The sequence below is a fragment of the Protopterus annectens genome, chromosome 2.part1 (genome assembly GCF_019279795.1).
Source record: "Protopterus annectens isolate FY-2018-M chromosome 2.part1, PAN1.0, whole genome shotgun sequence".
Taxonomy (NCBI): domain Eukaryota; kingdom Metazoa; phylum Chordata; order Ceratodontiformes; family Protopteridae; genus Protopterus; species Protopterus annectens.
In genome coordinates this window covers 777618216-777635951 of record NC_056729.1, presented here as the reverse complement: position 1 = coordinate 777635951, position 17736 = coordinate 777618216, and the positions used below count along the sequence as shown (strand labels likewise).

The window sequence follows — 17736 nt, the reverse complement described above, 5'->3', positions numbered from 1 at the left end:
GGCAGGTTTAAAGATGAGCTTGTGGGCAATGGTGAGTTGTAGGTAACTGAGGTAGTTGGGTAGTTCAAGCCAGGTGAGAGTGAGGAGGGAGTGGCAGTGGTAGGATGAGTTTTTTGAATTGGGTGCAAATTTGGAGATCTTGTGGAAGCAGGATTCAAGTTTGGACCAAAGACCAAGATGGAGATTGGCAAAAAGAGGGGCACCATACATAAGGGAGGGGAGTAGGAAGGTGGATACAAGAGTTTGACGGGTAGAGGGGCTTAGGAAGCAGTTGTGCCTGTAGAGGAGACCTAACTTTTGGTGGGTTTTCTTGATTGCGGGACGGATGTGGGTGTCAAATTTCAGTTCTTCATCAATAATGATGCCAAGAAGCTTGGTGTTGGGAACGATTTCAAGTTGGTGTTGTTTTGGCTCTGTATGGTGAATATGGATTTGTCAATAGAGTTTTTGGTAGGGGAAAAAAATGATGGTTAGACTGTATCCAGGTTTCTGTTTTGGAAAAGGCTAGTTGGGTTTTTGCTCGGAGGGGGAGAAGGCTGAGCAGATGATTGTTGAGTCATCTGCATATTGGATGATAGATGAGTATGGGATGGAGTGGTGAAAGTTGGTAATAAATAGGTTGAAGAGAAGAGGGTCAAGAACAGTAATGAATAATAAAAATATGGGGAGTAGCCCAAGTTGTCGTTGCACAGATCTTATCCAAGGAAGCTCTAGACTGGAATACAGTTGACGGTGCTATGTCCCTGGTTGAATGGGCTTGCAAGGGTTTCAACAAGGAAATGCCCATCTTGGTACAGATGAATGAGATACAATCAGTGACACATCTGGCTAAAGTCACTTTGTTCACAGGTGTTACAGTCGGGTATGTGAGAAGGAAAAAGATAATTGGTCCGACTTCCTGAAATCTTTTTTCTGTGAAGACAGTCTTAACTGTCTGTGAACATCTAGCAAATGTAAGCAATATTCACCTTTGTTAGATAAGTTGGGGAAGAACACTGGCAGATTAGTACATTGGTAGATATTGGTCTCTGAAACCACCTTAGGTAGAAAAGAGGCAATGGATCTGTGCAGGACTATCTTTGTGAAAAATTAGGTATGATGGGTTAGAAGATCAGGCTTGAATCTCTGAAATCCTTCTAGCAGAAGTTACTGGCACTAAGAAAATAGTTTTCCAAGACAAGCACTTAATATTGCAATCATTAGCTGGTTCAAAGGGAAATTGAGTGATTGCTTGTAGCACCAAATTCAGGTCCCCTAAGAGTAGGATCTTTGTAAGGAGGCTTTAAGAGAAGAGCATCTCTCAAAAAGGATATACAAAATTTGTGAGAAGCAACCGAGGAATCTTGAAAGCCAATGTAAAAGCTGAATATAGCTGCTAACTGGTGGAAGCTGAAGCCTCTTCATTGAAAAGCAAAGCTAAAAACTGCAGAATATCGTGAATCAGAGCCGAAAATGTTTTGGTGTTATTCTCGAGCCCCCAATGTGCATATCTCTTCTATTTACTGGAGTAAGGTTTTTGTGTAGGTTTATGAGAAGATAACAGTGTGTATCAAACAGGGGAAGAGAGCATAGGTTGTCTGGCTACTAATGGAATTGGAGAAGCTAAGCTGTCAGCTTCAGATTTGGAATGTTCGGATGAACCATGCCTGTCAGGTGGGACAGGAGATATTTACTTGGATCCATTATCCAAGGCTGTTGGATTAGGTGAGGCCAAAGGAAGGGGAACTAAATCTGTTGAGGCCAATAAGGTGAAATGAGGACAACTGTGCTCTTCAACCTGATTGCTTTCTGTAGGAACTTGGGAATTAATGGAATTGGTGAAAAGGCATACAGGAGGTCGGGGGGGCCATTTGTGAAGAAGAGTATCCCTCGGTAAATCCCCCTGTGGGAGGGAAGAATCAGGGCAAAATAGTTGCTGCACTTGTTGTTTAGGGGAGAGGCAAACAGGTTGCAACATGGCTGCCCCATCTTCGGAGTATCCTTTCTGGCACTTTCTGATTGAGGGACCACTTGTGAAGTAAAAGTATGTACCTGCTCAATTTGTTTATCACATTGGACTTCTCTGGAATGTGCATTGCTATGAGAAAATGAATGGACGAGATCGCCCACTGCCACACACCGACAGCTTGTCAACACAATGGGTAAGATCTGGTTCCTTCTTGTTTGCTGATATACCAAACTACTGACATGTTGTCGCTAACTACGAAGAGTCTGTGGTCACTATGGCCTTGGGCTGAGAGGGTATGAATGGACGTCCCTGTAAAGCTTGATCTGATTGAACCCACCATGAGAGATCTCTTTTGCCTACACTGGTGACTGCAACTGGCATTAACATTGGTTGATAAGGCATAGAAAATTGTGCTGCAAGCAGCCATTGTAAAATTCTCATGTGAAATCTGGCCAAGGGGACAAGCGTTATAGATGCTGCCTTGGACCCCAGTACCTGAAGAACTAATTTTGCTGGTACTTTGTTGCTGTTGATTATTTTCATGACTTGAAATCAGATGGTCTCCAGTCTTTGTGGGGGAAGGGAGGCTATTGCAGTCTTTGTGTTTAAAGAACCCCTTATGAAATCCAGTGTTTGTGTTGGCTCACGGTGAGATTTTTCGTAATTTATGGTTATGCCCAGGTAAGAGTATGTTTGGAGAACTTTTTCATTTCAACATCTGATGCCTGGTCGCAATGGAGATGAGTCAGTCATCCAAATATGGAAACACCCACAATCCCTGTATCCTCAAGGGAGCTGCTACTACGGTCATACACTTGGTAAACAAACTTGGGGCTATGGTGAGCCAAAGGGCAGTACTCTAAATTGGTAGTGACTGGCTCCCAGCCAGAAGCAGAACCACCTTCTGGAATGCCTCTGCATCTTTATGTGGTAGTATGCATCCTGAAGGTCTAGTCAAGCACATCCAGTTGATCTGCTCCAAAAAAAGGAAGAATGGACTAAACTGTGACCATCTGGAATTTGGTTCACCTAACTGATTTATTTAAATTACAGAGATCCAAAATTGGTCTCCAGTCCTCTGTCTTTTTTTGTCGCTAAAAAGAACCTTGAGCAAATTCTGGATTCTCTCTCCATAGACTTCAAAGCAGATCCACCCAGAGAAGGAAAGGGTCCCAGATCCGAGAGGGCTGACCTCGAAGCTGTAGTCCCTCCCCACCCTGAGGAAATCCCTCCTGAGGCAGGAGCCAGAGGTGAGCTGATCCGTGCTGAAGCCCAGAGTGCAGAGAAGGCTCTGAAAATGTTGGATTATACTCTAGCCCTTCAGATCAGACAGGACAGATGCAGCTCTGAGAGGTCTCCTCTTCTGACTGAACTGAAGAATTCAGAGCAATCATCAGACCCAGAGGTAAGGACGTCTTCAGATCTGATGTAGACTATACCTGACAGTTTGGAACCATGGTCTCTGAAGCATCAAGCTAAGTTAGAGGAGGAATTAAAAGAGGTGCAGTTGAAGACTGAAATCCCTGACTCCTGGGAGTAGGAACCGAGGTGGTCCCTGTCGCACCTTTGTGAGGAAAATTCTCTGCACACAATCTCTTTACATCGTCCTCAGTAAGTCTTCTGGAAGAACAGGTGGACATGACATGAGGAGACCTGGGTCTTTCCAAGAAAGAAGGCAGTCTGGAAATGGAGCCATTGATGGTTATTATCAAGTCCTAGGGATGAAAAAGGCAGTGGAAGACAAATCATTTACTTGAGGCATCAGTTCCGAAGACCTCAGCACTGAAACATATCTTTTTCCGTGAACTACAGGAACCAAAGACTTACTTGTAACACTCTCTGGTTCCGACAACTTCGTCGGAGCCGAAAGGTTTGGGCAATTTGGTTCTCAGATCCAAGGGAGAAGATGGAACTGAAATTCTTGCCTTCTTCAAGCTTGGAACTGATGGAGAAGTTGGAGTCAAGAACTTCTTTTTTCAGTCTTCTGTGAAACCTTATAGGAGGAAGAGGAGGAAGGACTAGAAATGCCCAATTTATGTTTTCCTTTTGGTAAAGGAGTCATTCCAGACATGGCCTCCCCAAAGGAGGAGGGAAGGCCTTTAAGAATCAACTTATTTTTTTCTACAAGAGCTCAATGGCTAAAAGAGTGTCAAATGGAGCAGTCCTCCTGAAGATGGAGGGGCCCCAAACAATATACGCATAGGGAATTTGTGTCAGAGTAAGGGATTTTGTGACCACATTTCTCACAGTGCTTAAACCCAATGAGCCTTTTATCTGCCATTCTGAAGAAGCAGCACTGCACACACACACTCGATAAGCAAGGTAAGGAGTGGCAGAAAAACAATGATAGGCAGAAACACTTTTTTTTTTTTTTTTTTTTAAGAGGAGGAAAAAGAAATATCAACATTTTGTGTAGAGGAGACGGGAAGAGTGAAATACAGAGAGGAGATACTAACAATAGCATCGAAGAGTACCTTTGTCCGATAGGGTAAGGTTTAAGAAAAGGAAAAAATAAGGACTATAATAGAAAGAAAATGAAATAAAATCACTAATCTGTCTCAAGAGAATATGGCATCACATCCAACTTGCAAAGAGGCAAACAAGATCCGAGGTAATTGGAATAGGTGCATTGGGGGTAAGGAATGAGCTTGAGAGTTATTTATTTATTTGACATTTCTTAACCAGGATGATCCAACTGGGCATAGCCCTTTTTCAGTGGAGGCCCAAGAAAAAAAATCTCCACTTAAATCAATGAGTAAAATATTACAGTACATGTAAAGTATTTACAAGAATATGTCAATAGAACATCAGTAAGAATAAAATGTTACAGTATATGACAAATACTTACAAGAACATGACAATACAAGTTGTAAAAGTAAGAATATATCTCAAAGCAGTAGCAGCTGAGTCGGTTCCGAGAATCAGAACCGGGCCCGCTTGTTGAGGACAGAATGAAAATTGACAACATAAGATACTCAGTTTCTCAATAAAGTACAGTTTTGTACCTACCATAAATGTAGATGTTCGAGGATCCACATTGCTGCAGTCCTAACTATTGGGTAGTCCGCCAGTCGGGCCCATACCAAAGTATATTATTCGGTCAGTCAGAAGCGCATTAGACTGCTGTAACCACGTCAGGGTACTAATCGCATGACCCCATATCCATCATATCAGTCTTTCTTGCCCAGATGTCAGACCTGAAAAGAAAGATAAAAAAAAAAAAAAACTCCAACCATCTGCACCAAATAAATATATAAAAAAATACAAAACAAAATAATAACCTCACCACCTCACAACCACCCCTAACACTAGGGGGGGAGGGAGGAGGGGAGGGAGGACAGCAGCAGGATCCTCGAGAATAACATCTATATTTATGGTAACAAAACTGTACTATGTTCTTCATTCCACATTGCTGCAGTCTAACTATTGGATCCCAAAGCAGAGGTAAAGAGTGGGAGGCTGGCAAATCATAGGAAGCAGGAGCTGATAACATGCCTTGCAAAAATAGCAAAAACAACCAGCCCCTAGACTTAGAGTAGAGAGGAAGGTGGTAATGCTTAGTAACTGTATGCCACTGACTCCAAGTAGCTGCCCAAAATATCCTTAGCCCCTTACCCCCAAAAAGTGTGCTGTTGAGTGGGCAGTAGCTAATGGGAATGAGGCCTAATCCCAGCTGGAATCTCCTGCCATGATGGGAATAACAAAATCAAATGCAAAACCCAAATCCACCAGAAATGTTTTGTTTTGAACAGGGCTGCCCTGAGAAGAAAAGAAACAAGCAAAAGAAAAAACTGCTGCTGAGACTTAATAAAAACTAAATGTCCTGCTAATAATATAATTGCAAACTGCTCGGTGTCTAAAAAAGTGAAAAAAATCTTTTTTCCTGATCTTTGGGGATCTGCAAAGCAAAAGGCAAATTTTGAACAGTTTGGTTTTTAGACACTAGAGCCACTTTAGAGGAAAGGATTATTAAAAGTAAAATGAATGATGGCCTATCAAAAAAAAAAAATCCAACCGCCATAAGGGCCTGTAACTCAGAAACCCTTCTTTCAGTAAGAGAAATCCAAAAAAAGTTGTCTTCTTCCATGACAAGTATTTCAGTTCAGCAGTAGCTGCAGGCTCAACAAAGATAGAAGGTTGCAGAGTAACATTGAATGACATTCAATTGAGCTCAGCTCTTGCTTGAGGAGGGGTCTTATATTCTTATCCTGCTTGATTGCTTGAACAAAGGATGTGAAAAAAATGTGAAAACAACACAATCATAGTGAGCAAAAATGCTGATATTGCTGCAAGATGGGGAAGAGACGAAAAGAAAAGACAAACCTAATCAGAATAACTGCAAGGACACACTCAAATTAGGCTCTGAAATCTCAAATTCTTTGCTGCAGTCCAAAATAAAAAACTACTTCCATTCTCCTTCTTCCATTTTTCATGTACTTGGTCTTGTAGGTCATCTCTGGCTTTTAAAACTTGTTGGGAACTTGAGTTAGATGAAATTTCAAAACAGAATATACCAGGCTGTTAGATGAAGAGAGTGAAGCTTGACATTGAGCAGGCGACCGAGTTGGTCTGAGGAGCTCTGAGACAACAGGGTAAAGTGCAAGGGGGCAGGGCTGGGAGTTTCTTTACCAGACTAATCAGTACGGCAGGGGCCGCTGTGGATCTACAAGCCTTAAAATTAAAATTGCTTGTCTTGTCTTTTTTACAACCACCTTTTTCCAACTGGCTTTCCAAGCTGTGTGATGAAACCTCTTTGTGCAAACTGCAGCTGGCTGGTGGTAGGAGAAGCGAAGAGATCTATATCTGAGTTCCCCCAGCCAGGACACTGTCAACTTTACATGTGATCCCAGTTTCCAGTCGTGAGGGATCCATGGATTTATCAGCGAATTAGCATCTGCTATGTTCTGTGCTCGGCTTAAGTCTGCCCCTTGCCTGTTAGTTTAGTTTCTAGCGCTTTAGCGTGAACCAAACTATACTTTACCCTGCACAATGGGTGAAAATGTGCCCCCTTGTTTGTACGAATACACACATGACAGTTGTGTTGTCTGTTAGATGTTTGCTCGCCCTGAAAGAAGTAACCTCTAAAGTTATTAATGCAAACTGGACTGCTAACATCTCCTTGAGGATGATGTTGTAGATGCTCATGCTGGCCCACCACATGCTGTTGTCTGGCAGGCCAATTTGTCTTGTATCCCCACAGTGCATAGATGAGCAGGCGGCAATGTCTGGAGGCATCTGTCTAGAATTTGATCTTCTGCTAGGTGTTCATGAGAGTCCCCTTTGTCCAGTGGTACTTTTCCTTTTTTTTAAAAAATGGGTTTGAATTGAAGGTATCCTTTGAATCCTGGTGTCCCAAATCCTGGCAGTTTTGTGTCCATACATTTTTGAGATACCCAGTTTGGCATTGGGAAGCACCAGAATCATTGGGAAGCACCAGAATACAAGATGCCATGAACCCTCAGCTAGACTGGACTGTCCTTAGATTCTAGAATGGAAGAAGAGATAGTTGATGGAAGTTTTTGTTTCCATCTTTGTTTGTCCCAAGCTAAAAGTATTCAGTCTCACACCATTCAGTCTCAGTGAGATAGAGGTACTATCCTGGAGAGGGTACGTTCACAGAATACCATTGGCATAACAGAATACTCCTAGGCATCTAGTAAATGCTAGAGAAGCTTCCTTTTTCTTGAGCCAGAGATCAGGCAATTTCCAAAGAATCGCAATCTTTCATTCCTTTTTAGCTATGAGTAAGCTATCACTGGAACAAAGCTATCACTGAGCCAGAACCCGGTGATCCTTTCCCACGCAGATAAGAGAGAATTTAGCCGTAGAAATCCGATAGCGAAAACAGATACAAACTGCAGATACTAGTCTTATATAGGCACATGAGTAAGCTTCCTTGAGATCCTAAAGTTACCATCCAGTGATCCTTGCCCAGCAGAGGTAAAAACAGTTTGCGTGTTGTAATGCCAACATTGGAGTCTTTGGAATGTTTGTATAAGTGAATCTGAAAATTGATCTCCACGTGTTCCCTTCTTGATTTGAAGGAGGGTACTAGGAAATAATACCTGAAACCGTGTGGCTGACCCTTCTGGCCTGATTTATCCTGAATGGCCCTTATCCAGAGTAACTCTTGTATTTGCTTGCATTCTTTTGCTTGTAGCAGAGGAGGCATGGCAAGGATGGGCTGAAAAGAAGAAAAGGTATAAAATAACTGCTGAGAACGTGGTTGATGATATCCATTAAATTCCATTTTTGGTTTCTTTGTCCCAATTTCCTTGAAGTCTTGCAGTCTGAGAAGCCACCAGTGCCGCCAGGCTACCGGGTCTGTGGGTCTGCTTGAAAAGGCACTTACCCCTTACTTCTGGGACTGACCCCCCTCCCTCACCCTGCCTCTGTGCAGGTGCACTCCCTGCCCTGGGCCTAAACTTACCTTGAGCCTCCCCCTACCACGAGGAGACCTCCAAGGAGACTCGGGAATCATACAGGATAAGTTCAGGAGCTACACTGCCAAAAATCACTAACAGTTTGCAGCAGTGCAAAAAATCCTCAACAGTTTGCATAGACTTAGCCACAGGCCTCCATCTCTTTTAAAACTGCTTCCTCAGGGCTATCAAAACACCACATCAGATGCTTTGCTCACATGTTCTCAACCAGGCGTGCCATGTTCAGCCAAGTTCAGATCTCTCAACCAGGCGCACACTACTTAAGAACAGAACTGCGGTGAAAGAACTGAGAGAAGGAATGTTTGATCAAAAACATTCAACAATTCACCTGTTCAGACACATTAACTAAATCCTGCTTCTCTTACACTTAATACCTTCCTACCTCTGCATCAGAGATTATTTCCAGTTTTAACAACTGAATAATTCAATTATTTTAACATGTGATGTGAAGTATTCAACGCTTCCTCTGGCCAAAGTGGAAGAAGTATACACTTTCTTTCCCCTAGGACCAAAGCCCTTTTTAAGCACCTTCAGGGGACAGGATTTTTAACAGACGAGGCCCTCAGGACTTTAGGCCCCTGAAAAAACATTTCTTATAGCTAACTCCACCCTAGATAATTATGAGCTTCAGGGGGCAAATCCGGGATATCCGGGTCTAACTGAACCCTCTGCAAAGACATTCACCACAGGGAAGCCTCTGCAAAAATGAAAAACCCCATTCAAAACAGGCAGTAGGCCTAGTCTAAGGAGCTAAACAAGAATCAGAGAAGCCTGACCTTCCATTTAAAATGCTCCCTCATGGAATAAAATTCCTTGCAATGAAAAAGTCTCAGAAGGGAGAAGCAGAAGGAGTAGAATCATCCAAGGAGTAGAACCATCCACAGAGGAATCAGAATAAGTGAGGGAACTCCTGCAAGTCTTCAAAATGGCCAACTCTCAAAACTCATTGCTCTCCCAACTCTCAAACCTCAGTTCCAGGTCTAGGCCTCTTTATCAGCTCACATAGAAGTAATCACTCTAATCAAATCCTCTGCCAGCAACAGCATAAGCCCCTAGGAGCAGGCCTAGAGCACTAGGAGAAACTAAACCCCCAGTGAAGCTCTTGGCCTGCCCTGCCAAGAAAGCCTTGGCAAACCTGAGGGGGAGACTAAACACCTTAGGAAGAAGTGGAAGAACAGCAGCCCAGGCCCCTGAGGCCTGGCCTACTGTTTGAGAGAGGATACATCCTGTAACAGTAAAGGAACATCCTCCCAAATTCCAACACCTGGCTTCCCAAACGCCCACTGAGCTCTGTCTAACCGACTTCCTTGACTGCGGGTGTGTCCACCTAGGCCTTAGCGGTTTTGTCCTGGCGCTTTTCCAGGCCCTAAACACAGCCGGGCGCTTTTATAATTCTAAACGCTTCCCAAACACTAACTCCTACACATAGTAACCTTCTCTTAATAACGCGCTTGTTAAGGCTAACACAAAATCTTACACAAACAAAACAACTCCTACCCTTTGTATAGGTATACCTATGAGGTATCTGTTTCCTATGAGGTATCTGTTTCCCACTTTTTCTACAGTTATTCAAATTTTCTGGCAAAAAAAATAGAATAGCAAGAAAACCAAAAATATTAACTTGAAACGTTCTGGCGTATCTCTATTCGAAAAAAACATCAGCTTCAGAACCTTTCAAGTGACTTTCAACGACTGGACTCTAAAAAGAAAAATAGCTCGGACATGCGCAAAAGACTGATATGAACTACATCGTAAATCATGGCACAGAAAGGAAGAAAACCAGATTTACGGGGGGGGGGGGGGTGCAATACCTTTCGAGAATTGCCTGACCTCAAAATGTGGAGAGAGTGGAATATCTAAAGGTAGGACAAAGCTGAAATAGGCTTATGAATGCACCTTAACTGAAACATATCACAGGCACCAGATATTTCAGAATAAAAGTTACCCTGCTTGATAGAGATACAAGTCTCTCTTTAGAAAACAAACTAGTTTCTATTTTGAAATATATGATTTTCTAGTTGCAGATTTTCTAGCTTTCTTTATTTCTGGTAGCATGTGCTCCGAATAAGGATGCCTAAAACAAAGTAACATTTTTCATCCATACTGACAGACTGAAAAATCTTCAAAATCTTCACTTTTGAGTGAATTAGAAGCCCTTCTGCTCTGTGAACAAGTCCATCCTGTGGTGTAATGTGCAGTGACTGTCCTTGGCTAAGTGAAAAAGAAAGGAAAATATTATCTGTGCCAAAAGGCGGTCACATGGAAACTTTTGAGATTGTCCTTCTAAATCTTTAAGAGGACCATAAGGATAGGAAAAGAGGGGAAGTATATGGATTTTCCTTTAGGACTTGTATGGACATTTTCCTTTAAGACAGGAAGAAAGGGGACCTATATGGACATTTTCCTTTCCATGGTTAGAAGAATGCATCTGTTCTCCAGACTTGCCTAAGAGGGGTCCTGAGACAAAACATTTTGAGCCGATGGTTCAGAATGGAGGCAAATAGATTTCTGAGGTACTCCACTGGTGGACAATCTGTAGGAAGATCTCTCTGGTCAGCATTCACTTGTGAGGGTCTGCCCTTGATCTGATTTGCTCTGGTAATTTGCCAAGCTGTTCTGTTGGAATGTGAACAGCTTGTAGAAAAAGGATCATGAGTGATGAAAAGGAACAACCTAAGCAATCACTGCTAATCTGCACAGGTAACAAGATTTTGTTCCCCCTATTTGTTGATGTACTATATTATAGTGGTATAGGGGTACTGTGAATTAAAAACCTGATGTGTTCATGGGGACCAAAGGTGGTGGAAAGACTGAAGAGCAAAGATCAATCCTTTCATTTATTTATGTTTATTTGTGCTCTTCTGTCCTTTTTTGTCAAAAGTCCTTGTACCTTGAAAACATTTGGACAAGCTCCCCAGGGTCTGTCTGATGCATCTGTAAAGACATTTTGTAAAGGAGGGGGGATAAAAAAGGGAACTGTTGACTTTGTTCTTATCTGAGTGCTCCACCAAAGCATTTCTTTCTTCACGAAGAGTAAGAGAGGAATCAAGAATGACAGAGGATGAGTGTAGTATCCAGATTTTACTTGCCAGTCGTTTTTCCTCATGTGCAGCCTGCCAAAAGGAATTATCTGTATGGTGAATACCATGCATCCCAGGGTTCTCAGAATCTTTTCCTGCTGAGAAAGGTTTGCCAGGGATAGAAAGTAATCTGTTAATAACTGAATCTTGTCTAAAGAAAAACAGACTATCATGAGGGATGAGTTGAGAAGGCACCTTGGGAACAGACAGGGAAGATTAGACTTGAAGTTTAGAGTGAAATCCATGATCTGGAAGAGAATGACAATGAACTGCAAGTCTTGAATCTTGTGATCTTGGGTGTTGTCCTTCTCTGGTTTATGATGACTATGCAATATTTCTGTTTTTTTTTTTGTACTGTCCATTGTTGTTTGAGTTTAATATAGGTTTTTGGTAATATTTAATCCTGATGACGAAAGACTGACATACAGGCAAGCTTTATAATATCAAAACAAAATTTTAAATAAAGACAGTAGGAAGCACATTAAACTGTCCAGATGTATGTACTACAAATGCATCTCAAAGCTCACATTGTTGTGATTTTATACAACCCACATATCACGCTATATGGTAGTTTTACACAACAAAATATAGTAAAATAAAAGCTGGCATCAATGCCACTGCTGTTTGAACATTTACATGTTTTGCAAAATAGATCTCCCAAGTTTATACAAATGGACATTCTTACATGCATGAGATTAAAACAATAACATTACTAAAGCAGCATCCAGGTATGTACTTCATTCATACATTCATTACATCAACAAAGCGTCAGGGTGAATCGATATTAAGAAATACAATATAGATGTCTGCCATGTACAGTGGACGCTGTGATCCTGGTAACTTAAAGTGCTCCTTTGCCAGCAGGACTCTCTGGTGCTGCATAGGTCTGCTGTAATATTTAATTAGCCCTTTCTTCCTTTTTAATAAAAAAAAATAGGCTGAGAACACAATGATTTTTTTTACATTAAAATATCCAAAGATAATGCAATGCAAAAAGTAATACTTAAGCAAAAATGTAAGTAAGATTCTATATTTCTGTAAATTAAAATGTGATATGACCTGGTCATAACGCAGCTTGTAACTTGTGTAGTTAATTATATACATTTCTTCATATCTAAGGAGATTGGCCACATTCTTACAACAGAAACTTTAGGTTTTCATCAAACAAGCATTTCAGGTTTCTTTTTCTTAAACCACACATTAATTCTTATCCAGAGTAGGAGACATCAATGTAGAGATTTGAGAAAGACTCACAAGAGACAGGAAAGGCCATCAATGTACACATTTTTTGAGATCTTCTCTCCTGTGAACATTCCACTCACAAGAAGAAAACATCTAAACATCTGAGTTTTTAACTAGCCTTTTCAATATGAATCTGAACTATGGCAATAATACAAAAACTAATTAACTGTGGTCACTGTACACTTCAGGGGAACAGGAAGGTGCAATAGCATATGTTAATAACTAACATCAAATGTACAAGACCATGCCTCTCAAAGCTTGAGCACTGCTCTGGCCACATGAGAGAATACTGTGTGCACGCTTGTGAGCATGTGTGTGCGCTAATAGTTCATCTCCTTATTTCATAGGTCTCAACTGCACCCAGACATAACTTTGACTAGGTTTTGCATCAGCCAGCACCATATTTCTGAGGCTCAAAACTGTAACAGTTCCTCCGAAGGAACATGAGAACTCATATTTGTTGTCCCTTTATTCAACTGGCGCTGTCCACCATTAATATTTTTTTGGTTTGGAGATTTGGCACATTCAACAAATCTTACTTCTTTTTGCACTCGATGTCCACAGACCAAAGCTTTGCAGTAAGCAAAACTAGTAACACAAGTGGAAGTGAAGTGCTTTCCCTCCCTAACCATGAACTGCATCTCCTGACAACAGAACCAGGTATTTTTCTCAAAATGAGCTTGCAACAGTACCTTATTTCAGGTACACTGCCCGGGATAAAAGTACACTCCTTTCCCAAGGCACAAGGTACCACATTTTAAATGTCATTTTGTTTAGCAAAATGTCCGTATTAATAGCAATCATTATGCTACAGCATATACCTTATTTCTGAAACCCAAAACTATAACAGTAAGGGATTGGTAGAGTGTCTGGATGACTTGTTTTAAATCTGTGGAATAACTGCAGAGCCAGATGTAGGATTTTTGTAAAGGTGCTTACGGCTACAAGGGACTTTAAAATTGACATGCTTTTTGGTGTAGGTATTTGAGACTCTGGGGCTATAGAAACGTAATGAAAAGCATTTTCATCAGGCTTCTAGTAAGGAGTGCCAGCAGAAGGCTTTAGAGCATCTATATGTATAAAAAAAAAAAAAGTTATGTCTTAACCATAACGTTCCATCTGAGTTGTTGATCTTCCTTCTGTCATCACCGACGGGTTCGGCTCCGAACCCTCGGAACAGAGTCGGCCTAATACCAAGCTCGCATACTCCAAAAACTCTCGAGCTAAGCTTCTACCCACATTGCCCTTCTCCCAGTTACCTCAGACCGAATTTGCATGCAACATATAGAAGAAACAGAAAGATAGAGGCCATCTCTGCGCAGCAACCCTGAAACATTACAAGGACCCAGAAGATCCGCCAGGAGCCTTTGGTGGGGGATGGTGGGAGGGTGTGATGACTGGATGAAGATCAACAACTAAGATGGAACGCTATGGTAAGACATAACTTCTTTATCTGAAGTTGTTAATCTTCTTCCTATTCATCACTGATGGGACAAAATCCCAAGCTACTTGGAGAACCTAGGTGCCCCTTATGGAAGATCATTCCTGAGAACCACTGAGCTGAAGGCCGCAATTCCCCTGGAGACCAGATCCAATTTGTAATGCTTGATGAAGGTATGGGGTTTAGACAAAATGGCTGCTGCACAGATGTCATCCATGGAAGCCCTGGAGTGGAAGGCAACAGAAGCTGCGATATCCCTAGTTGAGTGAGCTTTGATTTGAGCAGGCTTAAATTCATTCATAACAGAATATGAGACGGTAATGCAATCTCTGAGACATTTTGACAAAGTAACTTTAGATACAGCACACCACATATTCCAGGACCAGAAAATGAAATGAAAAATTGGTCTGACTTGCGAAAGGACTTAGTTCTGTTCAGGTAGAATCGTAGTTGTCTATGAACATCCAATGAATGCAGGCAGTATTCTCCCTTTTTTGAATTTGGAAAAAATACAGAGAGCTCAATGGACTGGTTAATAGAGAAGTTGGAAACCACCTTGGGGAGAAAAGATGGATTAGTACGAAGTGATACTCTGTCCTTATGGAAGATCAGATATGGGCTCTTGATGCATAAGGCTTGTAACTCCGACAACCATCTGACTGAAGTGACCGCCATCAAAAACAAAGATTTCCATGACAGGAATGTAAGATCACATGTCGCAGCAGGCTCAAAGGGGGTAGAGAGACAGACTGGAGAACCCGGGAGAGATTCCATGCCTCCACAGGCTGCCTGATAGGAGGTCTGCTATGGAAAATTTCCTTGAGAAAAGTCTTGCAAAGTCAGGTGGAAATAAGAGGGACTCCATCTGAACCATTATGGAAATTGGAAATAGCTGCTAAATGGACTCGAATGGTGGAAGCTGATGCCCCATTGTCAAACAACTAAGAAAGATAGTGAAGAATAGCAGCTGTAGGAGTTAAAAAAAGGATTTAGTATCCGGTTATATGACCAGACAGCGAATCTTTCCCATTTGTCTCTGTAAAGTTTTCTGGTGGATGGTTTATGGGAAGCCAGAATAATATCTCGGACAGATGAGGAGAGGGTTTCCTGCCTGGCAACCAACGGAAGTGGAGAAGCCAAGCTGTCAGCTTCAGAGTGGATAGATGTGGGGGAGTCAGCGCTTGTGGGTGAGATATTAGGTCCTGATGAGTGTCCAGGATCCAAGGAGGTTGTAACAGGTGAGGTCGGAGGAAGGGAAACCACACTTGACGGGGCCAGAAAGGGGCAATGAGGATTACTTTGCATCTCAACCGAATGGCTTTCCTTAGAAATAGGGGTATCGGAGGATAAGCATAGAGGAGACCCAGGGGCCAGTCATGAGTCAAAGTGTCTCTCGGTGACTCCCCGTGTGGGGGAAAGAGGGCAAAGTGGCTGCTGCATTTTTGTGTTTGAGGGGGAAGTGAAAAGATCGCAGCATGGCTAGCCCCAACAGCTGAAGATTTCTGCCGTCATGCTCGTGAGGACAGAGGATGCATCTGCTCAGCCTGTCCGCAATAACGTTGGAGCTCCCCGGGATATGTGTTGTGATTAAAAAGCGGATGGAAGCTATCGCCCAACGCCAAATTCTCATGGCCTCATGACACAGGGGAAAGGATTTGGTTCCTCCCTGTTTGTTTATGTACCAGAAGACAGACATGTTGTCCAACTGGATAGCAATCGTTCCTGACGGAAGGAATGGATGAAGTGCTTGCAACACTAACAGCACCGTTCTTAAATCCAGGACACTGATATGCAAGTTAACCTCTAGGATGGGCCACATGCCATGGACTGTCTTTCCCTGGAATTGCACCCCCCCATCCTATCAGGGAAGCATCCGTGGTCACCGTGGTGTTGGGTTGGGGAGTCTGGAAGGGGCAACACCAAAGATTTTTGTCTGTTCTCATCCACCAGAGGAGATCTTGTTTGCAGGAGTTGGTGATGAGGATCTGTGAGCTCAGGGGATGAAGACTGGATACCCACTGGGACAAAAGGAGCCATTGTAGTTAGTCTCAGATGCAATCTGGCTAGGGGAACAATTGGGATGACTGCCGCCATAGACCCCAAAGCCTGTAGAACTTCCACTGCAGACACCTCCTTTGACAGAGTTATCACTTGTACTTGTAACCTTAATCTCTGAAGTCTGTGAGGAGGAAGAGAGACTTGACTTGTTTGAGTGTTGAATACTACCCCTATAAATTCCAACTGCTGGGTGGGATGAAGGTTGGATTTTTCCCAGTGTATGGTGATGCCTAGGAACTCCGTTAGTGCTAAAGTGTAGCGGAGGGCCCTGACCAGTAGGCGCTTGGTGGGGGCAGAGAGGAGCCATTAGTCTAGATATGGAAACACCTGGAATCCCTGAAGTCTCAGATGAGCTGTCACTACTGCTAGGCATTTCATGAATACTCTGGGGGCCGCCGAGAGACCGAATGGCAGGGCTCTGAATTGGTAATGACTGGCTCCTAGCCGGAAGCGAAGGAGACTCCTGGAGTGCTTGTCTATTTTGATGTGGTAATACGCATCCCAGAGGTCTATCGAGCACATCCACACACCCTCCCGAAGAAATGGGAGAATGGATTATATCGTGACCATGCGGAATTTGATCTGATCTACTCACTTGTTTAGTTGGCTGAGATCCAAAATGGGTCTCCAGTCCCTGGTCTTTTTTGGCACCAAAAAGAATCTTGAGTAAAATCCGGATCCGCACTGGTCAGGAGGGACTTGTTAGATGACTCATTTTATACACAGCATTGCTATTTCTGAAGCTGCCTCTTCCTTTTGACTGGGTGGAACATCTGGAAGGGATTTTGGAGGTCTTGGATTAGAGGGATGTGGTAACCTCTGGAAATTATTCTCTGCACCCACTGATTGTTTGTAATAGAGTGCCAGGCAGCTTGGTACAGAGAGAAATGAGCCCCGACTACTTCCAGAGGAAAGCAATCAGACAACGCTTCAGGAGCGCCAATATGGTCATCCGGAGAAAGAATCCCTGGAGTCCTGATTTCGGGGACCTCCTCTGCCCCGAAAGGGGCATCTTCCATTATTGGAACCTCCTCTGCCTCTGGGGGAGTCCTCACCATGTGCACTATGGAAAGGGCCTTGAGATTTTTTTGTGCCACATCTTTCCACTCCTCTAGTTCCTGGAAAAGGAGCGCTGAGGTTTGGAAAAATGTAGGCCAACTGCAGACAAGGTTTTTCCATCCTGCTCGCACCTGGCTAATGTGTCCTTCACTTTAGAACCGAACAAAGCTGATGGTTCAAATAGGGGCGTTTAAAAAGGAAGACTTGAAGGAGTCCGCGAGGTCACAAATGCGCATCCAGGCATGGTGTCTCATAACTTAGCCTGCACCAGCAGCTCTAGCCACCCTTTTGGTTGCAAGGGGCAGCAAACTCATGGACGAGTTGGAAATCAACTCTAGGGTGGCAAGTTGGGAAGCAACCTTATCACGTGCCCCATCCGAAACTAGAGAGTTCAGTGATGAGATCTCTTTGGAGCCTCGTAAAATGCGCCAAAAAGTTCAGAGACCTGACAGCAAAGGTCACTGA

The 17736-nt window shown here is 42.8% G+C and overlaps 1 protein-coding gene across 1 annotated transcript in view; it reads right to left on the bottom strand.

The window, feature by feature from the left end:
• CEP135 (centrosomal protein 135) overlaps nucleotides 1–17736 on the bottom strand; it is a 2183066-nt gene that overhangs the window by 1234758 nt on the left and 930572 nt on the right. The window contains 1 exon segment of the mRNA XM_044062480.1: nucleotides 10198–10216. Within this exon segment, the coding sequence (XP_043918415.1) occupies nucleotides 10198–10216 (19 nt within the window).